Here is a 25,626-nt window from a genome sequence, read left to right as displayed (position 1 = left end):
CCCAGTGCCCCCCACTCCCCTCAGCCTTTACAGGCTGTGATACAGTGCCGTAACTTTACCCCCCCGCCCCAGCCCGGGGAAGGCCGCCCAGCCCCCCCGGACTCACACACGGTGGCGCTGCGCACAGCTGTCCGGCAGCTGGATTCCCCCTCGCCGCACGTCACTTCTGTCTCCACCGAGCAGCCAAACTCCCCCTGGCAGGATTTGCACTGTAGGCAGGCGGCTGGGGGGAGATAGACAGGACCTCAGAGCCAGGAACCCAGGAGTCCGGGCTCCCAGCCCCCCCGTCTCTAAGCACTAGACCCCACTCCCCGCCCAGAGCCGGGGAGAGAACCCAGGAGTCCGGGACAGGGGCGAGGAACGGGGTAGGTCTGTCCTCAGCTCTGGGAAAATTGTACCAGTTTCACCCCCCGGAGGGGGTGAGAGGCGACGCTGGGGTGTTTATCTGGGATCCGGGACAGCCTGTTCCTGGAGTGGGGCCACCCCGAAGCCTACGAGCTGGGCTGCTCAGGGAATGGGGCACGGGGCCTTTCCCCACTAGGGGGCGCTGACCCTGATCCGGTCCCAGGGCGTGGGGCCTGCTGGCTGGGGAGGGCGGGGGGGGGGTATGGGGTAAGTTCTATCCCCAGCGTGGGAGGGGAGTGGGGTCTAGTGGTTGCGGGGCAGAAGCCAGGACTCCTGGGTTCTATCTATGGCTCCCAGTCATGGTTGGTGCCTCCCCTGGCCTTTCAGGGATGCTGCCCCGTGCCTCGGTTTCCCCACCTGCATAATGGGTGAGCCCATCTGCACAGCCCCAATTCCGAGAGGATTTTTGCCATGAGTGTTTCCCAGATGTTTTGGGATCACCTGGAGCTGGGCTTTCTTGTCCCCCCCACCCCCACCTCAGCTCCCGTTGACTCCCCTAAAGCCCCCACTCCAAGAGCTTGGAAACCCGGCTGAGGTGAGGGAGTCGCTAACCACACAGCTGTGTGGGGGAGGCTAACAAGCCCTCAGCTTGGGCTGGGGTCCTTCCCCTGCAGCCCAACCCCGCACCCCCCCCGGGTCAGGATTGTCCCTTACAGGCCCACGGACCTGTCAATGCTAGGGGAGGATTTCTCATCCCTCCTCCTCACCTCCCACAACCATATCAAAAGTTTGGGGACCCCCCACCACCACTGTGCTGCACAGACCCCGCCTGTGACCAGGGTGCTGAATGGACACCTGAGTGCCATTGAGGTCTCGTCGCGTCAGGAGCTGCACGGACCCTGGACAGAGATCGGGGCCCCCATGGCTGCACGGACCCTGGACAGAGATCAGGGCCCCATGGCTGCACGGATCCTGGACAGAGATCAGGGCCCCCATCACTGCACGGACCCTGGACAGAGACCGGGGGCCCCACGGCTGTGCGGACCCTGGACAGAGACCGGGGCCCCCATGGCTGCACGGACCCTAGACAGAGACCAGGGCCCCAATCGCTGTACGGATGCTGGACAGAGACCGGGGCCCCCATCGCTGCACGGACCCTGGACAGAGATCAGGGCCCATTGTGCTGGGCGCTGTACGGACCCCGGACAGAGATGGGGACCACGCTGGGTGCTCTACGGACACTCCACGAGAGACAGGCCCTCCCCAGGAGATCTTCCAACGCAACCAACGGCAGGATCCTTTGCCCCATTTCACAGACGGGGACTCCAAGGCTCGGTCACTCTTCCGAGAGCAGCTGGGAACCGAACCCAGGCGTCCTGATTTCCCCCCACCCCAGCCAGCCTGGCCCTCCTGGTCGGTTCCACCCCTGCCCCCCGGGGCTCCTTTACCTGGAGCTACCAGCCCCTGCAGCAGAATTAATGCCAGAGCCCTGGCCATGGTGAGAAATGTCGGGTGCTCCTGTCGCCCGTTCTGTGTCCGTCTGTCCTTCACCGCCAAGCCCGAGAGCTGCCTCTAATCGCCCCCTAAATACCCACGCTGGGGCCCTGCCCCTCGGTGGGTGCCACCCACAGGGCAGATCCACCGTGGGCACCCAGCCAGCTGTTTGCCAGCGACGCCGAACGGCCAGGGGGTAATTAGCTTGTGTGGCGCGGATGGGGCCCGGAGCGGGCGGGGTGCACGGCTGGGATGGGATGGATGCCAGGCGCATCCCACTGGAAAAAGGGGAGCTGGGCGGGTGGCGCAGGCTTGGGGAATCCGGCCAGGCCGGCCGGGGCAGGTGGGGGGCAGCTGGGATGGAAAACGTGAGCGAGGGATGGAAGGAAAGAGTGGTGGAGACATTCTCTGTGCTATTCGTTGCTCCCTGCTCTTCCTAGGGGGCTGAGTTGTGACCCCCCCCCCGCCCCAACTCCCAATGTGACACCGGGGTAGGGACCGGCCCCAGAGAGCTCCTGAGGGGCAGGGAAGGAAGAAAGAGAGACACAAAGATGGGGCAAGAGACGAAGAACATAAGACAGGAGTCCTGGCTCCCAGCCCCACCCTGCTCTAACCGCCAGCCCCCACTCCCCTCCCAGAGCTGGGGAGAGAACCAGAGAACCCAGGAGTCCTGGCTCCCAGCTCTAACCACCAGCCCCCACTCCCCCTCCCATAGCTGCAGATAGAGCTCCCAGTCCCCCGCCCAATCTAATCACTAGACCCCACTCCTCTCCCAGACCTGGGAATAGAACCCAGGAGTCCTGGCTCCCAACCCACCCTGCTCTAACCATGAGCCCCCACTCCCCTCCCAGAGCCGGGGATAGAGCCCAGGAGTCCTGGTGCCCAGCCTCAAGGAGGAGGTTGGTGAACCAGTGCAGGTATCACAGGGTTTCCTCTGTCTCAAAGACCCCTCTCTTGCTCTCTCTGTAATCCCACCACGCCACGGCTAGAAGTGGGTGGGGGGTGAGATTCAGGACTCCTGGGTTCTCTCCCCGGCCCTGGGAGGGGAGTGGGGCCTAGTGGTTAGAACAGGGTGGGGCTGGACCCCAGGATGCCTGGGTTCTCTCGCCCCTCCCAGGGCAGCGGGCCCTTTTATCCCCAGCATGAGTCTGTGCCCCACGTTGAGCAGATGGGAGCTGTCACCCTAGCCGGAGCCAGACAATAACAGCCTCACCCCTGCCCGGGGCACCCTCACCAGGTCACTGAAACTGGGGCAGGACATGGGACTCCACCAGCAGGCCTGAGTCACTGGAGTCCTCCCCCTGCATGGGAGAGCCTGGGGGCGTTCCAGCCACCCTCTGGCTGGGGGTCAGGACGCCCGGGTTCTCTACCAGGCTCTGGGAGGGGAGCGGGGTCTAGTGGTTAGAGCAGGAGGGCTGGGAGCCAGGACTCCAGGGTTCTCTACCAGGCTCTGGGAGGGAAGTGGGGTCTAGTGGGTCACTGTGGGGGACGGGGGTCTCTCTGCAGACTCTTGAAAAATGGAGCTCCTAATAAATCCACGCGGTCGTTCTTTCTCCCTCTCTGGGTTCTGGCCCCGGCTCCCCGCAGCACCTCCGCTGCTATGATTTATCGCCCTCCGGGGAGACACGCTGCCATTCCATTACCAGCTCCCCGAGGAGCATGGTTCATCTTCCCCTTTGCCACCTTCCACGGCTCCTCCCCAGAGCTGGCTGCCTTGCAGTAGCACTAAACAGAGCACTAGAGCTGCACGACTTCCCCCAGCCGTCTCCGGGCCCCAGTCTCTGCTCCCAGCTCTTCCCCTGTGAGCTCAGGCCCCCGGGCTACCAGCCCTGGCCGCTGGCACCTGGCTCCTGCCACATCCAAACACCCTCCGGTACCGTCACCCAGCCCCGCCGTCCCTGCTGTTTACACTCGGCTCCCGCCTCGGGCCCCTGGCTCCGGCCTGCGTCTCTCCCACGTGCCGCCAGCCAGGACTTTCCCCAGCCCTCCCCAGGAATGCAGGAGCCCGGCTGGGGCCAGGCCCTACCGATGTGACTCTGGCCTGGCCCTGTTGATTTACACCCGTGACCCACCACCCCCCGCCAGCTCCGGTACCTGCTTTTCCTCCCCGCCCTGTTCAGTCCCTGTACATTGTGACGGGGGGGGGGGTCCCCTTTCCACCTGCTGGGTCTGCACCCCCGGCTCCCATTGCCCTGCGCCCCAAACAGATACCCAGCGCAAGCCCAGAGGTGCGAGCAGCTCGGCTGGGGAGGAGCGCGGCCAGAGGACGTCGGATCCCCCCGGCTTTTCAGAGCCATGGTGGGTTCTGTCGCTCTCGGCCCCCTTCGGTGCTGGGGGAGAGCAGCTGCCCCTCTTTAGCCCCTGCTGGTCCCATCTCACTCCAGCGGGTGGGGATGCTCAGCCGCCCTGCTGGGAGGGGTGGGGGAACCTCCTTTTGTCTGGGCAGGGGGGCTTTTCCCTCATCTCTTTGGGATGCTGCATCGATGGGGGGTTCCTTAAGGACCCCATTCACGGCAGCCCAGCCAGCCTGCTCCCCCCACACCTGAGTCTTGCTGTGTGCCCCAGAGGAGCCATAACACTCCTGCCTCCCACGCATAACCACGCAGAGTACACAGGGAAACTGAGGCACAGGTGGGCCTCATGAATATTGCAGAAACTCCCCGCTGTGCGCCAGAGGGCCAGAGCCTGATCAGGAAGCCCTGTGATGGCTATGTGGGCAGATATTTGGGAAAGGGAGACAGGCCAGAAAATGAACTGCGAGCGGCTGCCCTCATCCCTGGCCACTGGCTGAGTCAGGGCATCTGGCCATAAACAGGTGAGCAGCCAGGAAGGTGGGCTGGCCCTTCCCAGCCCTGCAGATGCTAACATCTCCTCTGGGGGGCAGGAAAGAGCCAGCTAGAAGCCCCAGGGGTGGGGGGCAGGCAGAACTCCCCCTAAAAGCAGCATGGTCACGTGGAAATGAGAGTCCGGACGCCTGGGTTCTCTCCCCGGCTCTGGGAGGGGAGCGGGGTCTAGTGGTTAGAGCAGGGAGCGGCTGGGAGCCAGGACGCCTGGGTTCTCTCCCCGGCTCTGGGAGGGGAGTGGGGTCCAGGGGCTAGACTGGGGGAGAGGTCAGGTGTAGCAGTCGGAGTTGGCGGGAGAATTCCTTCCCAGTCCCACAACCGGTGCAAGGCTGGATCTAGTGCACAAGCGGGCCGGCCGCCAGAAGAGGATGTCCCTGGAGGAGCTCAGGGCAGGAGCCCCGCCGGCCGTATCCCCTCTCCTGCGGGGGCTGAGCGTGGATGCTCCCAGGGCAAGGAAAAAGAAAAGGCCCTGACTCCAGCCGGCCAACAAAAACCCCTTCTTGAGCCCTGCAGAATGCGCCCTGCCCCCCTGTGCTGGGCTTAGAGCTGGGGGCCAGGGAGGAGCTCATGGGAAGTGAGCTCTGCATCAGCCCCTAGCCGTGGGGCACAGCGGGGAACAGCTTTCCTACGGCTGCCAGCACCCGCGTCCACTCTCTCCTCCGCGCTGCAGAGCTAACTGCTGGACGACTGCTGCCCCGTGAATCACCTCGGCTGCCCCCTGCACAACACAGACCTGAGCCAGGCCCTGACTTAACACCTGGGGGAACAAGGGCAGAGGGCTCGGAAAACCACCCGAGCCTGGTTTAAAAGTCACCAGCGCTGGTGTGATGAAGTGGGGGATTTTCTTGTTTTTTCCAATGGGGTTGCATGCAGAGGGGGTGGGACTCAGTTTCCCTGGGGGTTACTGGTTTAACGAGGGGATGGGAAAGGGAGTTTCTGGGGACAAAAGGCCAGCGAGGGAACTTGGGACCCCGGCCAATGGCCTGGAGAATGGAGACCCCAGCGACTGGGGACCCAGTGACGCAGCTTGGGAGTCGCAGCCGGTTCTGGCCCATGCGAGGACAACGGGCTGTGGGGAGAGGACCCCGGTGACAATGAGCCAGGTCCAGCCAGAGGACAGAAGAGGGGGCCCAGCTGACCCTGTTTACCTGGAGAGGAGACAATGGGGGGGGGGGCCTTGGGGCTGGTGATAGCAGATGCCCAGTGGGGAAGCAGGGGGGCTTGGGGCTGGAGGGAGGGAGTAGGCAGAGCCCCCCTGGGTACAGGGGAGACTGGGCTGGGCTGGGCGAGGCCAGGCCTGAGGCCAGAGAGTTTCCTGTTCTGTGTTCAGACGCTCAATAAACCCTCCTGTGTTACGCCAGCTGAGAGTCGCTCCGGGCTAGAGAATGGGGAAGCGGGGGGGGAGACACGACATTATTCTCCCTGGAAGTGGAGGGCCCTGGGGGTCCAGACTGAAGGGACTCCCTGAGGGGGCCCACGGCAGAGACAGGCATGCTAGGGCTCGGAGAGGTGGGGGTCCAGGAGGTGGAGGGGCCTAACCCCTGCCAGAGAGTGCCCCCCCCCCCCGAGGAGCTGTCACACTGAAGGGGGCTCCCCACAGGGACCACACAGGGCCAAGAGCGGGGACGATCTGTGAGCCCGTGACTGCTGGTGAATCCAGGGCAATTACTCTCATGGCTACAAATTGACGCCTTATTTCCATGCTGAATGGGGCTGGCTTCCCCTTCCAGCCGTTGGATCCTAGCAGATTTTCCCCTGCTCGGCCGAAGAGCCCGTGATCTGATATGTGTCCCCCACAGCGGTACCGAGACGTGGGGATTGTGCCCCCCCAAGCCGTCCTTGGCTTGCGCTGGAGAGCTCGAGCTCCTGGCCTCGCAGAGAGCTGGCATTGACCCGCAGGACTCCTGGGTTCTAGGCCCGACTCTGCCCTGTCCCCTATGTCCAGCCAGGTCCCTGTCTCACCCTGGAGCGAGATTTCAGCCCCCAGCACCCCCCCAAACCTCCCACTAATGAGGCGACACCGGCCCGGCATGTTACAGGGGCACAATAATTTATTCTGAGCCAACAGAGCTGGATTCGCAACACGGCAGCAGGGCGTGGGGGCCGACCCCCACTAAACACAGCAAGTCATAGTTGGGGGGAGCAGGGTCCCCGCTAGAGCGGAGGCTCATGGGAAAGCCATGGGGTAAGCCAGCCAATGCCCTGCCCCCTTCCCCGGGGATGGGTGATGTCTGTGGCGGCTCAGCTGGGGAAGGGGAAGGACGAGGCCCGTGGCTGGGCCTCTCAATCCACCTCCTCGATGGTGGGGCCGGAGGAGGCCCCCCCAGCCCCACCGGCCCCAGGGAAGCCCCCGGGCATCCCCCCGGGCATCCCCCCACTGGCGCCCTGGTACAGCTTGGTGATGATGGGGTTGCAGAGGTTCTGCAGCTCCTTCTGCTGGTGCTCGTACTCCTCTTTCTCCGCCATCTGTTGGGGGGCGGGCAGGGGGGCAGCGTTAACCCCTTGCACGCCAGCCCCAATGCACCCCCCCCCCGGCTGGTATCCACCCAGGCTTCATGGGGGAAGGCTCTGCGGCTGTTCCCACCCGTACAGGGCAGCACAGCGGGTCCACCTGGCCCCACCCGTTGCTCCCCGAGGCCCCTCAGATCAAGGGAGCCTCCCCCCACGGCGGGTGGGGTGGGGAGACAACAGGGCCCCGGCTGATCTCATGGTCTCTCCCCCAGACAGGAGGCTGCTAGGAGCCAGGGGAGACACTGGGGTCTTCCCTAGCTCTGGGCTTCTGAGCCCCGTTCGCCCCTGCAGAGGTCCCATGGGAAGCTGCCCCCAGGCCTAGACATCCCCCCCCAGCCCCTGGTTTCAGCACTGTCTGTGGGTCTCTGCGGCTGCCGCCACCCGGTGGGAGAGGCCTTCCCAGCTGTGGGGGGTGTGTGGGTGAAACACGCCCCCCGCAGCGTAGGGTCTGCCCCACTGCTGCTGGTGAGAAGGGTCATTTCACCTGGTCTTTGGGGTTGGGGGGAGAGGAAGAACCAGATCTAGGACTTTCTAGCGGGGGGAGACTTGGGTTCTATCCCACTCCCCTCCCAGAGCTGGGGGTGTAGTGGTTAGAGCAAGGGGGCTGGGTGCCAGGACTCCTGGGTTCTCTCCCCAGCTCTGGGAGGGGAGCTAGGGGCTCCCTGAAGCTCTGGTCCCCACCTCTCCCTCACCATGGACCTCCAACCATGCCTGGTTCTCCAACTCCTCCCTGGCCCCTGGTTCTGGTCCAGCCCAGAGGCCCCCCCTCCCCACCTCACCTGGTTCCGGTCCAGCCAGTTGATGACCTCGTTGCACTTGTCCAGGATCTTCTGCTTGTCCTCGGGCGCCAGCTTGTCCTTCAGCTTCTCGTCCTCGGCCGTGCTCTTCATGTTGAAGGCCAGCGACTCCAGCGAGTTCTTGGCCGCGATCTTCTCCCGCTGGACCTCGTCCTCCGCCTTGTACTGCTCTGCCTCCTGCACCATGCGCTCGATCTCCTCCTTGCTCAGCCGGCCTGGCGGGGGCAGGAGACCGGCTCAGCACAGGGCCCCCCGGACGCCTGGGTTCTACCGCCCGCTCAGGGAGGGGAATGAAGTCTAGTGGTGAGCGCAAGGGGGCTGGGAGCTAGGACGCCTGGGTTCTCTCCCTGGCTCTGGGGTTCTGTGGGTTAGAGACGGGTTGGGGGCCGGACGCCTGGGTTCTCACCCTTGTCGTTGGTGATGGTGATTTTGTTCTCCTTGCCCGTGCTCTTGTCCACGGCAGAGACGTTGAGGATGCCGTTGGCATCGATGTCGAAGGTCACCTCGATCTGCGGCACCCCGCGGGGGGCGGGCGGGATGCCCGTCAGCTCAAACTTGCCCAGCAGGTTGTTGTCTTTGGTCATGGCCCGCTCGCCCTCGAAAACCTGTGGTGGGCACCAGGCAGGGGGTTAGGAGGGAACCAGCCGCACCAGCCTGCGGACGGGCACGGGACCCCACACCCCCTGGGCACGAGGTTTCCCCTTCTCCTGGTTGTGCTCAGCCAGGACCCTGTCACCCGGGCTTCTCTCCTTGTCATTTTTGGGGGCTTATCTCTAGGCAACCGCTGCTCTCTGCACCCCTGCCCCAGCCGACCTCCTGGTGATGCCCCACAGCTTGGCAAGGCCCGCCCCCCAGCTGCGGTGCCCCATGCCCACCCTCCCCCCCCCCAGGTCTCTGAATGCAGCCAGGCAGCCCCTCAGCTGTGTCCCCCTCGGTCTGCCCCCTTCCCCATGACTCCTAGGCTCCCCCGAACCACACAGCCGTCTTGCTACACCCCCACCCCACGCACTGGGCTGAGCCCTTCATTGGGTCAGCCCCCCAGCCCTCTGCTCCCCCGCAGCCGAACTGCGTGAGTCACTGACTCCCTGCAACCCCCTCCCCACACACCTGGGTGAGCCCCCCCGCTCTCTGCACCCCCCTAAGGAGACCCCCGAAATCTGCACCCCCTTATGGCCTGCATATCCCAGCTCTCTGCAGGCAGAGCTTGGCACTACCTGCCATGAGCTCTCCATCCCCCTCCCGCCATGCCCAACAGCCTGCCCCCCCCTTTAGCCCCCCACAGCCTCCCCCCCCCCCGACCTGGATGAGCACGCCGGGCTGGTTGTCGGAGTAGGTGGTGAAGGTCTGGGTCTGCTTGGTGGGGATGGTCGTGTTGCGTTTGATCAGGGCCGTCATGACGCCGCCGGCCGTCTCGATGCCCAGGGACAGGGGCGTCACGTCCAGCAGGAGCAGGTCTTGCACGTTCTCCGACTTGTCACCCGACAGGATGGCCGCCTGGACCGCTGGAGGGGGGGCGGCCGGGGGGGGGGGTCAGCGAGGCACCGGGGTCCCCCCAGCCTGGGCTCAGGATCGGCTCCGCCACCGGAGGGGTGCCAGGGGGCATAATTTATGCCCCCACAAATGGCTCGTTTGCATCATTCATGTCGGGGGGGGGGAGGGGGCTCATTCAGAGAAGTGCCCGGGCCCCCGTTCGCACGGCAAATCCCTGGCACTGAAACCACCTGCACCGCTGGAGCCTCCCTGGGGCTGGGAGGGGGTGCCCGAAATCGGGTGTCACCCCAATCTCTGCGTCGGGTGGGGGGGGGGGGAAGACTCCTCCTCCAGAGCTGGGGGCCAGCCCCCCTGCCATGTCCCTGCCCTGGACAACATCACCTCATCACCTCCAGCCCTCCACTGTCTGCCCCCCTTGCCACCCATGGCCCCGCTATGCCCCCCACTGTCCACCTCCCCATCTCCCCCTCCCCCACTCCCAGCCTGCCCCATCTCCCCCATCTGACCTACCCTCCAGTACCCCTCCCCTCAGCTGCCCCATCTACCCCAGCACTGCCCCTCCAAGCCCCCTCCCCGACATCTCACCTACTTCCTTCAACCTGACCCTCCCTAGCCCCCCTGCACACCCCATCTATTCATCATTGCCCCCCCATCTGATCCTTCCCCCACGCCCCCCCCATTTACCCCCCAGTCTGACCCTCCCCCATCCTCCCCATCTGATCCTTCCCCCACCGCCCCGAACCCCCCCCCATCCAGCCCCTCCCAGGCCCCCCCCGCCCCGCCCCTCACCGGCGCCGTAGGCCACGGCCTCGTCGGGGTTGATGCTCTTGTTGAGCTCGCGCCCGTTGAAGAAATCCTGCAGCAGCTTCTGGATCTTGGGGATTCGGGTGGAGCCCCCCACCAGCACCACGTCGTGCACCTGGGCCTTGTCCAGCTTGGCGTCCCGCAGGGCCTTCTCCACGGGCTCCAGCGTGCCCCGGAAGAGGTCGGCGTTGAGCTCCTCGAAGCGGGCCCGGGTGATGGCCGTGTAGAAGTCCACCCCCTCGTAGAGCGAGTCGATCTCGATGGAGGCCTGGGTGGAGGAGCTGAGGGTGCGCTTGGCCCGCTCGCAGGCCGTCCGCAGGCGTCGCACGGCCCGCTTGCTGCCCGTCACGTCCCGCTTGTGCTTCCGCTTGAACTCCGCCACCAGGTGGTTGACCATGCGGTTGTCGAAGTCCTCGCCCCCCAGGTGGGTGTCGCCCGCCGTGGACTTCACCTCGAAGATCCCGTCCTCGATGGTCAGGATGGAGACGTCGAAGGTGCCCCCGCCCAGGTCGAAGATCAGCACGTTGCGCTCCCCGCCCACCTGTGGGGGGTGGGTGTGTGTGTGGGGGGGGAGATGGAGCATTTCGGGGGGGCAGGGAACCCCTGGGTGTCTCCACCCCCCCCAACACTCAGATCCCATTCCTCCCGAGCTAGCCAGCCAGTCCCCACACCCTGTTCCCCAGCCAGCCCCCCCACAGGGACACGGCCCCCTGGATCCCACCCCCCTCTGAGCCAGCCAGCCCACCACCCCCAGGGGGCAGCCCCCCAGTCCCCTTCCCTGTCCCCCCAAGCTAGCCAGTCCCCCCACGCTTAAAGAGGGTGGACCCTCATCCCATCCTCTGGCCAGGGCTGGGCCCATCTCCCTCCCCCCACCCACACCATGGGGCCAGCCAGTTCCCAGATGGGCGCCCCCTAGAGGCCGGGGCAGGACCCCATATCCCATCCCTCCCACCCCTGGGGCCAGCCAGTCCCAGATGGGTGCCCCCTGGAGGCCAGGGCAGGGCCCATATCCCTTCCCCCCTGCCCCCCCCACCACCATGGGGCCAGCCAGTCCCGGATGGGCGCCCCCTAGGGGCTGGGGCAGGGCCCCCCGTTCCCTGCTCACCTTCTTGTCCAGCCCGTAGGCGATGGCGGCGGCCGTGGGCTCATTGATGATGCGCAGCACGTTCAGCCCGGCGATGGTGCCCGCGTCCTTGGTGGCCTGGCGCTGGGAGTCGTTGAAATAGGCCGGCACCGTGATGACCGCGTTCGTGACCGTCTGCGGGGGGAGGGGTGGGTCAGTGGAGACTGGGGCTGCCCCCCCTGCCAAAAGGACGGTGGGGGGGGGGGAAGACAGGTCCTGGGGGAAGCTCCCTTTGCATCCCTTCTGCCCCAGAGGGTAACGATCTACTACTGCTGCCGGCTACCGGAGAGCCTCCTCCAGCCCATGACGGACGCTCTGGTGCCAAAGGTTCAAACCCTGCCAGAGGCTCGGTGAGCGGGGGTGTCCGGCACCTCGGGACAGGCCGGGGCGGTGGCGTCCCCGGGGGCACCGGAGTCCCGGCCGTGGGGCCCAGCCCAGGCATGGAGTTAACCGGTTAGCAGCGTATGGGCACTGGGTGCTTCGGATGCTGCCCCCTGCAGGAGGGGGAAGGAAGCTGCTCTAACTCACGAGATGCCCCCGGAGCCGGGGACAGAACCCAGGAGTACTGGCTCCCAGCCCCCCTTTCCGACTCACCCAACCCCACCCCCCATCCCAGCTTCCAGCATGGCCCATGCCCCCAGGACTTACCTGGCCCTGTCCCCAGCCCTCTTGGCCCCACACCCAGGCATGCCCTGCCCCCAGAACGTACCTGGCCCTGCCCCCAAGGCTTCTTGGCCCCGCCCCCAAGGCCTCACCTTGCCCAGGTAGGCCTCGGCGATCTCCTTCATCTTGGTGAGCACCATGGAGGAGATCTCCTCGGCGTAGAAGGTCTTGGTCTCACCCTTGTACTCCACCTGCACCTTGGGCCGGCCCCCGTCGTTGATCACCTGGAAGGGCCAGTGCTTCATGTCCGACTGCACCACCGGGTCGTCGAAGCGCCGGCCAATCAGACGCTTGGCATCTGGGCAGGGAATGACACATGTGGGGGGTCAGTGGGAGACAGAGATGGGGGATCCCTAGGGGCTCCAGCCTCCACACCCCCTCCCCAGATCAGAGACCCCCACAGCCCCATCAGGGGTCAAGCTACCCCTCTGCCCCCTTGGGATCTGAGGTCCCCTGGTGGTCCCACTCAGGGGCTCCATGCTCCTCCCTAAATATTGCAGAAACCCCTTGGCGGGGGTGGTGATGCTAAGGGACCCCTGTCCTGCCCGAGAACCCACCAACTCGTTTCACACAGGAATCAAACTGTCCTTGGACACCACCCCAGAGGGGAAAAGTTCCAGATCCCCTTCCCCATCACCCGAGCAAGCCAGTCCCCCTGCCCTGGGGCCGGATCGGAGCCGGCATCCCCTAGAGGGGACAGGCCCCGTGCCCACCTCCCCCCCGAGCCAGCCAGTCCCCACCCTGGGGCCAGATCCTAGAGGGGACAGGCCCCGTGTCCCAGCACTCACCGAAGACGGTATTGGTGGGGTTCATGGCCACCTGGTTCTTGGCAGCGTCCCCAATGAGGCGCTCGGTGTCCGTGAAGGCCACGTAGCTGGGCGTGGTGCGGTTGCCCTGGTCGTTGGCGATGATCTCCACTTTGCCATGCTGGAACACCCCCACACAGGAGTAGGTGGTGCCCAGGTCAATGCCGACAGCTTGGCCCTTCGACATCCTGGCTGCCAAGGGGGATGGAAGGGGCTCAAATGGGACGCAGGCCTCCTGGCTCCCAGCCCCCCTGCTCTAACCACTAGACCCCACTCCCCTCCCATAGGTACACTAAGGTTAACAGAACTTAATGCTGTAGGATCCCCTGTTGAGATCTAATTCTAGGGTCCCATCTGAGGAGCGGGGCAGGGAGATATTGGGCCAGATGGGCCCTGGGTCTCCTGTGGTTTCTAGAGGCTCGGAAGGATGCGATTTTGAAACCTGTCGAGGTCAGTGCCCTGGCCCGCACACAAACCCGCTGGACGCGTTCCCTTCGCTGCTGGACCCAGCGAGAGCACCGCTGCCTGGAATCCCAGCTCCGGTGACACGGGGATTCCCACGGGAGGCGGGTGATCTCAGCGGCAGTCATTAAATAGTTCACGTCTGACCCACCCAGGGGGACCAGAGATCGAGGGTGAAAAATCAGGACAGGCAATAGGGTACTAGACAAAGGCCCGAATATTGGGACATCTGGTCCCCCAAGGCCGCCCCCCCCCATTTCCCACAATGGTGGGCATTTAAATAGATGTTTGTCAACACCGATATTAACCGTCAAAATAATAAAAAAAAGACCCAACACTGCAAAATTCTGTCGCTAGATCGACAGGCTAATCTCGTGCACGCACGCAAGTCCCCACCTGTCCCCTCCTGGAGGGGTCACCCCATGTGTCCCTCTCCTTCGGAGGGAGCCGAGCGAAGTTGCTGGAACAGCCCCGGTTGGGGGCTGCAGAACCTCCCCTGGCCCTGCGCCCCCACCGGCCCTTCTAGAAACACGGCCCTCGCTGGCCCCTGGCCCAAGGGGGCGGCTCGCCCAGCCGCCCAGCCGATCCAATCGCAGGCCCTGGCCCCCACCACCAGCTGATCCATGGGGCAGCGCTGCCAGCTGGCAGGGGGACAGGGAGTTTACACAAGAGGAAGGGGGGCCCTTCAAGCTCAGGCCTGGGGTAACACCCCTGTTTCCCTGGGGGACCCTGCCGGTTCTAGGATACAGCCCAAGCCCCCACACCCCCAAGCTTGGCCAAGACTGCCAGCTTAACCCTTTGGCACCCCAGAGGGGAAACTGCTCATTCCTCCTCCCTGTGAAGTAGGGACCCCTGCTCTAACCACCAGACACCACTCCCCTCCCAGAGCCGGGGAGGGGACCCAGGAGTCCGGGCTCTAGCCAGTTGACCTCACTCGCCCATCACTCAATTGCGTACAATTCTATAAAGCGCGGCCTAGGCCAGCACTCGGAACAGAGCCCGACCCCGGCTGGGGTCCGTGGGCCTTCGCTCTCCTGCAGCGGGGTTTTCTTTACGCCAGCGGGGCACCTGGCCCCAATGCAGGTCTTGGCAGGGCGCTAGAGGAGACCGGTTGGTTTTCAGGGCCACACACAGCTCATGCTCCACTGGAGTGAGGACCCAAGTTATTTACCGCCCCAGCCCGGCTAACAGACGTCCTGTGCCCATGTCAGAGCGGTAAGAGCTGGGTCCCCCGGCGCAGAGCCCCGCCTGGCTGCGCCCTTGTCCGAGAGACGTGGGGAAAGGCTCCGCTAGTCGCCCGTGGCGGGGCCTGTGGTCGGGTGGGGCGCTGGCTCTGGGGAGTGCCAGGAACAGACAACACAGAACGCAGCTCCCAACGTCACAGCCAGCACGAGAGCCGGGGGTCCGAACAGATACAGAGAGAACCCAGGAGTCCTGGCTCCCAGCCCTCCCTGCTCTAAGCCACTAGATGCCCCCACCCACCCCCCGCTCCTACAACCCATGGAGTCCTAATTTGCGCCCCAGCTCAGGGAGGGGAATGGGGTCTAGTGGTTGGGGGGCGGGGCTGGGAGCCAGGCCTCCTGGGTTCTCTCCCCAGCTCAGGGAGGGGAGTGGGGTCACGTGGTTAGAGCAGGGTGGGCTGGGAGCCAGGACTCCTGGGTTCTCTCGCAGGCTCTGGGAAGGGGGTGTTTCCAATGCACCCAGTTGCGCAGTGCTGGGGGGCACGGGCAGGCTCGCTAGCTGGACCCCCCCCCCCACGGCCGGGGCTGTCCATGTCTGGCGCGCAGATAAATGGGGGGGGGTGTTTGTGGCTCTGTGTTTTGCTCTGATCCACCGTTACAGCCAGAAGGGCGTCGCCCGGGCACGGTTTGTTCCCAGCCCCCCGCCAGTGGGGCAGTGACAGGGGCCCCGAGCCGTGCCCCAAACCCAGCCCCGCCCAGCCGCGCTGACAGCCCCTGGCCCGGCGCAGCCTGGGTTCGCTGCTGCGCCACTCGGGCCAGCTTTGGGGGCCAGCTGCGGGTCCCGGCTAAAACCCCCCGGGAGAGGCCGATTGGGTCCAAAATCGGCAGGGCGGTTCGGGGAGCGGGGGAGGCTGGAGGGGGAAAGCTTGAAGCGGTTTGGACCCAGGGCTCTGGAGATACGGGGGCCCCAATGGAGGGTCGCCCCGGGTCTTGTTCTGCAGCCTCTGAAACTTCCGAGCGGGGTGGATTCCCCGAATTAACCCCTAGACCCCTGCTGCCGAGGTCTTAGCAAATGAGGGGCAGCGTCCCTGGAGGCCGGTTGGGGTGACCCGCCATACAGAGCCCCTGCAGCCGGAGGTACCCACCCTGCCCCTCCAAACGAGAGACCCCCGCCGACGGGGACAGCCCACCGCCAGAGCTCCCCGTGCCCCCAAACGATGTCCAGACCTCTGGCGGCAAGGGTGGGAAGTTATTTTAGCTGCAAACTTTGGGGGTGCATGGGGGTTACCCCTAGGTACAGGGCACCCCCCAGGCTGCAGCACCCGAAGGGTTCAAATTCCAGAGGCTAGCATGTCCTAGTTGCGTCCCAAGAGGGCAGGGAGAGGGGAGAGCCAGGGACTAGGTGGGGGTTGGCTGGCCCTAAGAGGAAGGAAACACCCCATGCCACCCCGCCCCAGTCAGAGAGGGGCCCTGGGCGCGGTGCCAGGGGCTGCCAGCCAGAGACTATTTATGGGGGTGACGCTGTTGTACCGTATATGGCCCGGGTCCCGGTGGGGAGACCTTCAGGCGGCCCCGGGAAGGCAAGTTATTAGCTCTGCTGGGACGGAGAAACTGAGGCACAAGGGCATTTCCCCCCTGCCCCAGCCACTTAGCAGCCTAGCTCGTGAGAGAATCCAGGAGTCCTGACTCCCGGCCTCCATTCCCCTGAAAAGCTGGGGAGAGAAACTTCTCTCCCCAAAGTAAGAACCCAGGAGTCCGAGCACCCCCCTTGTCAGCCCGGCCCCAACCAGAGCGAAAACCTCACACCAGCACAGGAATAAATACTGGCAACAACATCTCTGAAGTGAACAAGCCCGGATCCCTTCTCCTGGGAACTGCCAAGGACCTACACGCCCCCCCCCCCGGCCCCCGCAGCTGCCAGCCTCTGCCCCACTCAGCTGCGCGTCTGCCCCTTCTCCCCAAGCCCCAGCTCCCATGATCTGCCCCAATCAGCTTAAATTACCCCCCCCCCCCCCGCTGCAAGGAATCTCCCCCACAGGCAGCTGGGATCCCCCCTACCTTTGCTCAGCTGGCTCCGTGCGCCCCAGCTGTGGCTACGTTCCGGCCCGGCCCGGCCCGGCGCCCCCCCCAGCTATATACGGGTCCGGCCCCCCACCCGGCCGCCCCTTTGCAGAAGCTTCTGGACTTGGCCGCCGGCCTGGGCCAATCGGGGCCGGCCTGGGCCGCTCCGTCACCGGGCCGGGGGGAGCGAATGGGGGAGCGCAGCTGCCGGAATCGGCATCGGGCTGGACCCTTTGGGAGCTGGGAGGGTCCTGGGCTTAGCCGGTCCCGCCCCCATCGGGGCCCCCTGCCGGGCGGGGCGGGTCTAATTGTAGCCCGGCCAGGGGGTTATTTTGGGACCGGGCAGGTGGCTTAAAGGGGGAGGGGGAGACCCCCCCTTTTGCCTTGCCATGGAAATAACTCCAGGTTAACTGCTGGTGGTGCCCCCCCAGGAAAAAGGAGCCCCCTCCCTGGCCAGTGTGGCCCCCAGAGCACCCCAACCTCCCCCCAGCGACCCCTGGCCAAATTCCCCCTCCCCTGCCAATCCCCTCCCAGCCTCTAGGTCCATGTGCCCCCTCACAGCCCCCCAGAGGCCCCCGGCCAAATGCCCCCCCCAACCTCCAATAGGGCAACCAGATTCCTGATTTTCTATTACCCCCACCCTCGTCCCAATTTTTCACTCTTGCTATCTGGTCTCCCGAACCCCCCAGCCCCCCTCCTCTGCCCCCCAGCCCATGGCACCAGCTGTTCCAGCTGGAGGACAATGCTGGGACCCAAATAAATGGGGATAAATGGGCTGGGGCCCCTCGAGGCCGGGAATTGGAAGGAGGTTCTGAGCCCCCCTGGAGGCAGGTTTTGGGACAAGCTGAGAACTTCCCAGCTCATTTCACGCGTGTATTCCCCAGAACTCCCCCCTGGAGACTGCTGCTTTGTGGCTGGATCGGGGCCAGCGCCCCCTAGAGGGGAAAGGCCCCTTGTCCCATTCCCCGCCCCCCTGAGCCGGCCAACCCCCCCCCCCCCCCGCTCTGTGACCGGATTGGGGCCGGTGCCCTCTAGAGGGGAAAGGCCCCACGCAGTGCTGGGTTCAAAGCCTGTTAGAGGTCACAAGTGAAATGAATTTCCCAATCTCAAGAAAACCCACTAAGGGACCTGCAGAACCAGGGCAGAGTTCAGCCAGACTGGCCCTCTCAGCCCCGGGCTGGGCTGGCAGGGGGCTGCGGGTCAGGAGCGAGGGGCACCGGAGGAGCTGGCGGGTGAGGGGTGGGAACTGGCACAATCCGCTGTTTACCAGCCTGGATCCGTGTTCCTTTTATGGCCCGACTCTGTCGGTGCAAAGCTCCTGGCGGGATCATGGCCCATGAAGAGCAGCAGCTGCCCTGGGGCTAGGTGGGCGCAGAGATCTCTGCTCCGGTGCCTGACCCCCTGATCCCCCAATGACCCACCCAGGACCCCCAAACCCTGCCTGATCCCCCAGATCCCCCAAACCCCACCTGATCCCCCCAATAATCCTCCAGATCCCCAATAACCCACCCAGGACTCCCAAGCCCCACCTGATCCCACAATGATCCCCCAGATCCCCCAACCCCACCTGATCCCCCAATAATCTCCCAGATCCCCAATAACCCACCCAGGACTCCCAAACCCCACCTGATCCCCCAGATCCCCAATAACCCACCCAGGACCCCCAAACCCCACCTGATCCCCCAAACCCCATCTGATGCCCCCAATAATCCCCCAGATCCCCCAAACCCCACCTGATCCCCCCAATAATCCTCCAGATCCCCAATAACCCACCCAGGACTCCCAAGCCCCACCTAATTCCCAATAACCCCCCAGATCCCCCCAATAACCCCCCAGGACCTCCCAACCCCACCTGATCCCCCCAAGATCCTCCAAATCCCCAATAACCCCCAGATCCCCCAAACCCAACCCAATCTCCCCAATTACTCCCCAGATCCCCCAAACCTGACCGGATCCCCCCAATTACCCCTTCAGAACCCCCAGATCCCCCCAAACCTGATTGGATCCCCCCAATTCCCAATAACTTTCTCATGCTCAATTTCCCCCTCCCATCTCTGCCCTGTGCAGCCCCCCCACCATGTGCTCACCCCCCCTTTACCCACCCTCCTGTCTGGGCTTGGGAACCCCAATGGGGGCAGGGACCTGCTGCAGCAGCCGGTGCTCAGTGGACTCCCAAGCCAGCGGGGCGGGGCGGTGGAGGGGGGGAACTCTGGGGTCCAGGCATCGGCTCTCCCTCAGACAGACACGCTGCGTCCAACTGCTACGGGATCCCCCCCCCATGGAATCACAGAGCCACAGACCCCGGAGGTTGGAAGGGCCCGCGAGGGTCAGCTAGTCCAGCCCCTGTCAAGAAGCAGGATGGGTTGGGTCTAAATCAGGGGTTCTCAACCTTCATTGCACCGCGACCCCCTTCTGACAATAAACATTGCTACATGACCCCAGGAGGGGGGGCCGAAGCCTGAGCCTGCCTGAGCCCCACGGCCTTGCGGGGGAGGCAAAGCCAAAGCCAAAGCCTGAGCCCCACGCAGGGGGCCGGGAAGCTCAGTCCCGCAGCCCGGGGCTGACGTCCTCGGGTTTCGGCTTGAATCCTGGGCGGGGAGGCTCGGGTTTTGGCCCTGGGCCCCAGCAAGTCTAAGCCAGCCCCGGCGACCCCGTTAAAGTGGGGTCCCGACCTGCAGTTTGAGAACCGCTGACAGATGCCGTCCAGTCTCCTCTCGAAACCCTGCAGGGAAGGAGCTTCCAGGACGCCCCTGAGGCGTCTGGTCCATTGGCTGACGGGCCTCACAGCTGGGGAGTTTGTCCTGAGGTTTAATCTAAATTGCTCTGCTACAGTTTGAACCTGTTGCCCCTTGGCCTGCCCCCTGGGGCGAGAGAGAACAACTTGTCTCCATCTTCTTCACGGCAGCCTTGCCAGTATGTGAAGACCCCGGTCACGCCCCCGCCGTAATCTCCTCTTTCCCAAACAAACCATGCCCAGTTCCTGCAGCCTTTGCTCCTAGGACTCGTGCTCCCTCTTTGTCGCTCGCCGCTGGGGCCTTCCAGTTTCTCTCCGTCCGGCCTACTCCGTGGTGACCAAAACTGGACGCCGTCCTCCAGTGGAGGCCGAGCCAGCGCCGAGCAGAGCGGGACTGGTGCCTCCCGGGACTCGCTTGCTCTGCCTCTGCTAATGCAACCGAAAATTGCATTTCCTTTTCCTTGCACCAGCTTCGCATTGCTGGCTCCCGTCGAGGTTGTGACCTGCCCCGACTCCCAGCTCCTTCTCGGCAGGGCTGCTGCCCGGCCAGTTCTCCCCCAGCCTGGGCTGGGGCACGTGGCGTTTCTTCCCTCGGCGGAGCGCCTGCCGTTAGCCTGGGTTGAATTTCATTGTGTCGTCTACAGCCCAGTGCTCCAAACTATCGGGGTCCCTCTGGATTTCAGCTCCACCCTCCAAAGCGTTGGCAACTCCCCCCAACCCCGTCCCCCGGCTTTGCGTGGTCTGCGGACTTGATCAGCCTCCTCCCTAGTCCTGCACGCCGGGGATTGATGCAGATGTTAAACACCACGGGGCCCAGAACAGCCCCACTTGGGACCTCCCTCCGATCCCATGTCCTTCCATGCGCAGTTACGCCTTCTTTGCGGTTATTTAACCAGCTCTGTACCCACTTCACGGCCGCAGTTCCCCAGCGGACCCGTCAGACCGTCCTGTCCCGGAGGTCACAGCGGCCGGGTCTCTGAGGGGCCGTGACTTCTTCGGCATCAGTCCCGCACGGAGGCTGGGCTGGAGCGGCCGTCAGCCCCCACCCAGGAGTTGTGCAGGACCGGAGCAGTGGCTAGTGGTCAGCCCCTGCGGCCGGAGCAGTGGCCGGTTGTCAAGGCCCCGGAAAGGCTCCCACGGTTAGTGGCCCCCGCCCGCCCCTGCTGGGTGTTTTTAGTAACGGGGTCAAGTCACGGGCTTCCGTGAATTTTAGTTTCTTGCCCGTGACCCGTCCGTGACTTTTACTGAAAATACCTGGGACAAAATCTCAACCTTAGTCACGAGGGCCGGGGCCGGGAGCCCGGCTGCGCTCCAGGCCTGTTACGTCCCCCGCATCCCCCCTCCTGCAGACCCGCTCCCCTGGCAAGGCAGGAACCCGGCTGGTTCGGCCCCGGGAACTCGCAGACTCAATGTTCGATACTTGCGCGAGTAGCTTCCCCAGGGATCGAGGTCAGGCTGGTCTAGAGCTCCCCGGCTCCACAGGGGCATTATGATAGACCCCCCCCGGCTACCCCCCCTCCCCAGCCAGGGACCCCCCTCTCGCCAGGAAACCCCCCCTCCCCAGCCAGGGACCCCCCCTCTAGCCAGGGACCCCTCCAGGAAACCCCCCCTCCCCAGCCAGGGACCCCCCCTCTAGCCAGGGACCCCTCCAGGAAACCCCCCCTCCCCAGCCAGGGACCCCCCTCTAGCCAGGAAACCCCCCCTCCACAGGCAGGGACCCCCCCCCCAGCCAGGGACCCCTCCAGGAAACCCCCCCTCCCCAGCCAGGGACCCCCCCAGGCAACCCCCCCTCCCCAGCCAGGGACCCCCCAGGTTCTCAGCCCGGCCGCCCCCCCGGTGCAGCTGCACCACGGGGCTCGGCTCAGGGCTCCTCCCCCACAGCCAATCAGGGACGCCGTTGGAAGAGCTCAGCCAATGCGGTGGGAGCTGCCCCCCCCCCCCCCGCTCCCGTTCTGCCCTGCTGGGTCTGTCACGTGCTCCCGGCCCCCCCGCTCCTCCTCGCCCCCCCGGTAACCATGGTAACCAGGGAGGCCTGGGATTGGGAGAGAGTAGCCCCCCCAGCTCTGCCCCCCCGCCAACAGTATCCCTGGGGGGAGAGCCCAGGGCTGGGCTGGGGGGGGGCCGCGGGGCGGGAGTGGGGGGCGCCGGGGGGGGCGGGAGTGGGGGGCGCCGGGGGGGCGCCGGGGGGGGGCCGCGGGGCGGCGGGGGGGGCGCCGGGGGGGGAGCCCTGGTGCGGGGCCAGGCTGGCTGCTGTCGGCTCTTAGCCCAGCGCCGGGCTCCTCCCCCGGCCGCCGGCCCGGTGCTTTCGGTTTCGGTTTCCCCCCCCCGCCCCCGCCCCCGCCCCCGGGACCGCCGCGAAACCAGCCCGGCAGCTCCCCGGGAGCCTCCGGAGAAATGCTGTGAGCGGGGAGCCCGGACTCCTGGGTTCTCTCCCCGGCTGGGGGAGGGGAGTGGGGTTTAGCGGTTAGAGCAAAGGGCGGGGGGGCGGGGAGCCCGGACTCCTGGGTTCTCTCCCCGGCTGGGGGAGGGGAGTGGGGTTTAGCGGTTAGAGCAAAGGGCGGGGGGGCGGGGAGCCCGGACTCCTGGGTTCTCTCCCCGGCTGGGGGAGGGGAGTGGGGTTTAGCGGTTAGAGCAAAGGGCGGGGGGGCTGGGAGCCCGGACTCCTGGGTTCTCTCCCCGGCTGGGGGAGGGGAGTGGGGTTTAGCGGTTAGAGCAAAGGGCGGGGGGGCTGGGAGCCCGGACTCCTGGGTTCTCTCCCCGGCTGGGGGAGGGGAGTGGGGTTTAGCGGTTAGAGCAAAGGACGGGGGGGCTTGGGGAGCCCGGACTCCTGGGTTCTCTCCCCGGCTCCGGGAGGGGAGTGGGGTCTTGTGGCAACCCGGGTTGTAGGCCAAAGAAACCTCATCCTGCCTCTTTTCCAAGCCAGCTCCTCCGCCATGCAGAGCCTGGAGCTGCGGGAGCAGGACCTGACCGAGATGGGCTCCCTGATCCAGTCCCGCCTGGTTCTGGAGGTCTCCACCCAGGTCCAAACCCTGCTGGATTCGCTGGACTCGGCCACCCTGGACATCGCCGTGACGGGCGAATCCGGCGCCGGCAAATCCACCTTGGTCAATGCCCTCCGTGGCCTGAGTGACTCGGACCCCCGCGCCGCCCCCACCGGTGTCGTGGAGACCACCGCCGAGCCCACGCCCTACCCCCACCCCGGCCTCCCCAGCGTCCGGCTCTGGGACCTCCCCGGCATCGGCACCCCCAGCTTCCGGGCCGAGCGGTACCTGGAGCAGGTGGGCTTGATGCGCTACGATTTCTTCCTCCTCGTGGCTTCGGAGCGGTTCCGAGAGAGCCACGCCCAGCTGGCCCGGGCCCTGGCCGCCGCGGGCAGGCGCTTCTACTTCCTGCGCACCAAGGTGGATCAGGACCTGCGGGCGTCCCGCCGGCGCCGGCCGGCCCGCTTCCAGGAGGACCAGGTGCTGGACGAGATCCGCGCGGACTGCGCCCGCCAGCTGGAGAAGGACGGTGCGGCCGCCCCGCGGGTTTTCCTGCTCTCCGCCTTCCAGCTGCATCGCTTCGACTTCCCGCGGCTGCAGGCCACGCTGGCGGAGGAGCTGGCCGGGCACAAGCGCCACGCGCTGCTCCTGGCCCTGCCGGCCCTGACAGCCGAGTCCGTGGGGCGCCGGAAGGAGGCTCTGCGGCGCCACGTCTGGAAGAAGGCCCTGCTGGCGTCCCTGGTCTCGGCGCTGCCGGGGCTCCCGCTGCAGCTCAACGTGCCCATGCTGGTGGAGACGCTGGGCTCCTACCGCCGCAGCTTCGGCCTGGATGAGGAGTCCCTGGGGGGGCTGGCCCGGGCGGGCGCCGGCTCCCTCCAGCGGCTGCGGGCCCAGGTGCGCTCGGCGCTGGGCCGGGAGCTCTCGCCGGCGGCCGTGCGGGACGTGCTGAGCCAGGCCGCGCTCTGTGGGCAGGCGGCCGCCCGCCTGGCCCGCGCCCGCCTGCCGCTGCTGGAGAACCTGGTGGCCGGCGGCATCTCCTTTGTGGCCGCCTACTACCTGCTGCACAGTGCCCTGGAGGGCTTCGCTGGTGACGCCCAGCGGGTGCTGGAGGCCGCCTACGGGACAGGGGAGGAGGGGGAGCCTTGTGACCCCCCTGATCCCGGGTTCCTCTATGACTGAGGGACGGGCCCTGCTGGGTGAGGGGGGCTGCTGGAGGCTTAGTGCCCCCCCCAGCATCTGTGCCCTGCCCCCCCCCATCCTCACACCAGCTGCATGGGGGGGCCGGGGCTGGGAGGACCCCCGGTGGGGCCAGATAGCGCCAGGACCCCACAGCTCCCTGGAGAGCGAGGTGCATTGTGGGTAGCCTGGGAGGCATGTGCCACCATGGTTGGACCTCAGCAGAGCATTGAGGGAGGAGGTGGCCAGTGGGGGGGTGGGGTGGCCTGTGGGGCAGGATGATGGCTGGTGTGGGGGCAGCCTCCTGCGCTGACGGGACGGGCACCGTCTGCTCCCCGTGGAGACGTGGGGGCCGTGCCTCCTTCCACCCGCGTCGTGGGCTTGTGCAAACCAAGGCCCGGTCTATGCATCAAATGTAGGTCAACGTAGCCAGGTTGCTGGGGGGCGGGAAGAACCCGCTTCCCCGAGCGCTGGGGCTAGGCCGACATAACCCTGGTGTAGACACCGCTAGGCTGTTGGAAGGAACCTTCCGTTGACGCAGCTACTTGGGGAGGTGGCATTCCTGTGCCGATGGCCAACCCCTTCCATTGCTGTCGGGTGTGACTACGGTGCAGGGTTAGGCCGGCATAGCCACGGCGTCCCAGCAACAGCGCTAACGCCCCGTAGGGTAGCCATGGCCCAGGGCGTAGGAGACGGCAGGAGGCAGAGGTGGGGGCGGAGCTGGTCGGGACTTTCCCAGTAGAGCAGCCTTCCGTCGGAAAACGGGCTCTTGTCGGAATCGGGACCGTGCGTGGGAACCTGACACAACTGATCGTTGGGGGGAAAAATCAGGGGAAAAATCCCATTTGGATACGAGCGTTTGGATGTCTGGGTTCAACATTCTGGGTGGTTGGTTTCAATTTTTAACCATTTGTAGATGGTCAAAATTGGAAGGAAACGTTTTGGTTTTATCAGATTTATTATATTGGATTTTTTTCCTTTTTGTTGTTTGTTTCTGATTTTAAAAAAAATCAACATTGGAAAGATTTTGATTTTAGTGGGTTTTATTTCATTGGATTTGTTTAACTTTTCAAAAGCCAATATTGGAAGGAAACATTTCAGTTGTGTTGGATATTTTTGATTTTTTTAATTTAAAAAAAATCAGTATCAGAGGGAAACATTTTATTGGACTTTACTTGGTTGCATTTTTTATTTTATTATATTAACGTTTACATTTTGTAAAAGTCAAAAACAGAAGGAAACATTTTGAGTTTATTTTATTGGATTTTATCAGATTTTATTGTATTCAAATTGATTATATTGGATATCATTTGATCAGGTTTTTAAAATGTTATTGAACGGGAATGTTCCAATCAGCCCCAGACCAAAATAGTTTCCCCCAACAATTTAGTTTCATGGGGAAATTGTCAAATTTATTTCTGGTTTTCATCCTGATTCAGAACAAAACCAAATTTCAAAATATCCAAATTTCTCAGGGAGCAGAAATTCTAACTTTGGACCAGTTTCGTAGAGGAGCCAATCTTGGCCACAGGGTTTGGCTCGAGAGACGCTGGAGGGAGACGATACGCAAAGGCTGCGTCCCTCTCACTGGGCTGAGAATTAGGTTTCTCTTTCAGTATCCAGGGTGTGGCTTGAATTGCGACCTCAAATCCAGATGTCAGAGCCATGATAAGGTAACCTCTGGATCTCTCACTTGTTATGTTAACTGGACAGTGGTAACGAAATAGCCCCTTACTTTTGTAAAGCAAAGGATGTTTATTAAATAAAACCTCTGTTTTTCTCAGATGTTTATTGACGCGACTCTGAAGCTCTAACCTCCGTCGGGTAACAAGGACACCGGAGTTACAGCAGCTCACGCTGCACCGTTCTGGGCTGGGCTCGGGGAGCTCTCAGGGTCTCTCCCAGCTCTGCGTTTCCATGGATCGAGTCACTTCCTGTCTGGGGTAGACTCCATAGGGTTATGGAAACCACAGAAACGTGGGGCCGGAAGGGACCTCGAGAGGTCCCCGCGTCCAGCCCCCGACGCGGAGGCAGGCCCGAGTCAACCTAAACCAGCCCTGATGGGGGTTTGTCCAACGTGGTCTTCAAACCCTCCAGTGATGGGACCCAGAGCCACCCTTGGGAACTGATTCCAGAGCTGCCCTGCCCTGGGAG

At 64.4% G+C, this 25,626-nt stretch overlaps 2 protein-coding genes across 5 annotated transcripts; one reads left to right on the top strand and one right to left on the bottom strand.

The window, feature by feature from the left end:
* Positions 1–125: 125 nt before the first annotated feature.
* LOC140902829 (heat shock cognate 71 kDa protein-like) lies at positions 126–16,790 on the bottom strand. Of its 3 annotated transcripts, none has more exons than XM_078850561.1 (9): positions 16,579–16,790; positions 12,860–13,069; positions 12,164–12,369; positions 11,391–11,543; positions 10,271–10,826; positions 9,290–9,492; positions 8,397–8,595; positions 7,973–8,205; positions 126–223 (listed from the first exon to the last, which is right to left on the bottom strand). In XM_078850561.1, the coding sequence occupies exons 2-9, from the start codon at positions 13,062–13,064 to the stop codon at positions 161–163; spliced, it is 1,818 nt and encodes a 605-aa protein (XP_078706687.1). In that variant the 5' UTR covers positions 13,065–13,069; positions 16,579–16,790; the 3' UTR covers positions 126–160. The 3 variants fall into 3 exon arrangements, with proteins under 3 accessions (XP_078706687.1, XP_078706686.1, XP_073179469.1); XM_078850560.1 differs by lacking the exon at positions 126–223 and adding an exon at positions 6,716–7,148 and having other exon boundaries at positions 12,860–13,065; XM_073323368.2 differs by lacking the exon at positions 126–223 and adding an exon at positions 6,716–7,148 and having other exon boundaries at positions 16,579–16,789.
* A 3,458-nt stretch (positions 16,791–20,248) lies between these two features.
* On the top strand, positions 20,249–25,255 carry LOC140902566 (interferon-inducible GTPase 5). Of its 2 annotated transcripts, none has more exons than XM_073322772.2 (2): positions 20,249–20,454; positions 22,239–25,255. In XM_073322772.2, exon 2 carries the CDS (start codon positions 22,249–22,251, stop codon positions 23,473–23,475), a length of 1,227 nt encoding a protein of 408 aa, XP_073178873.1. In that variant the 5' UTR covers positions 20,249–20,454; positions 22,239–22,248; the 3' UTR covers positions 23,476–25,255. The 2 variants fall into 2 exon arrangements, with proteins under 2 accessions (XP_073178873.1, XP_073178872.1); XM_073322771.2 differs by lacking the exon at positions 20,249–20,454 and adding an exon at positions 21,652–21,714.
* Positions 25,256–25,626: the final 371 nt, after the last annotated feature.

This window comes from Lepidochelys kempii, chromosome 24 (genome assembly GCF_965140285.1).
Source record: "Lepidochelys kempii isolate rLepKem1 chromosome 24, rLepKem1.hap1, whole genome shotgun sequence".
NCBI lineage: Eukaryota > Metazoa > Chordata > Testudines > Cheloniidae > Lepidochelys > Lepidochelys kempii.
The sequence above is the reverse complement of the archived record's forward strand: the minus strand, read 5'-3'. Positions and strand labels throughout refer to the sequence as shown.

Bases quoted from the DNA above. Each gene is read 5' to 3' on its own strand.
- LOC140902829 (XM_078850560.1), bottom strand. From the start codon at position 13,064: ATGTCGAAGGGCCAAGCTGTCGGCATTGACCTGGGCACCACCTACTCC. The intron at 8,596-9,289 runs GTCGGGGGGGGG...TGCCCACCACAG, and splicing joins AGCCCGGCGTGCTCATCCAG to GTTTTCGAGGGCGAGCGGGC. The intron at 8,206-8,396 runs GTGAGAACCCAG...TGCCCCCGCCAG, and splicing joins CACCATCACCAACGACAAGG to GCCGGCTGAGCAAGGAGGAG.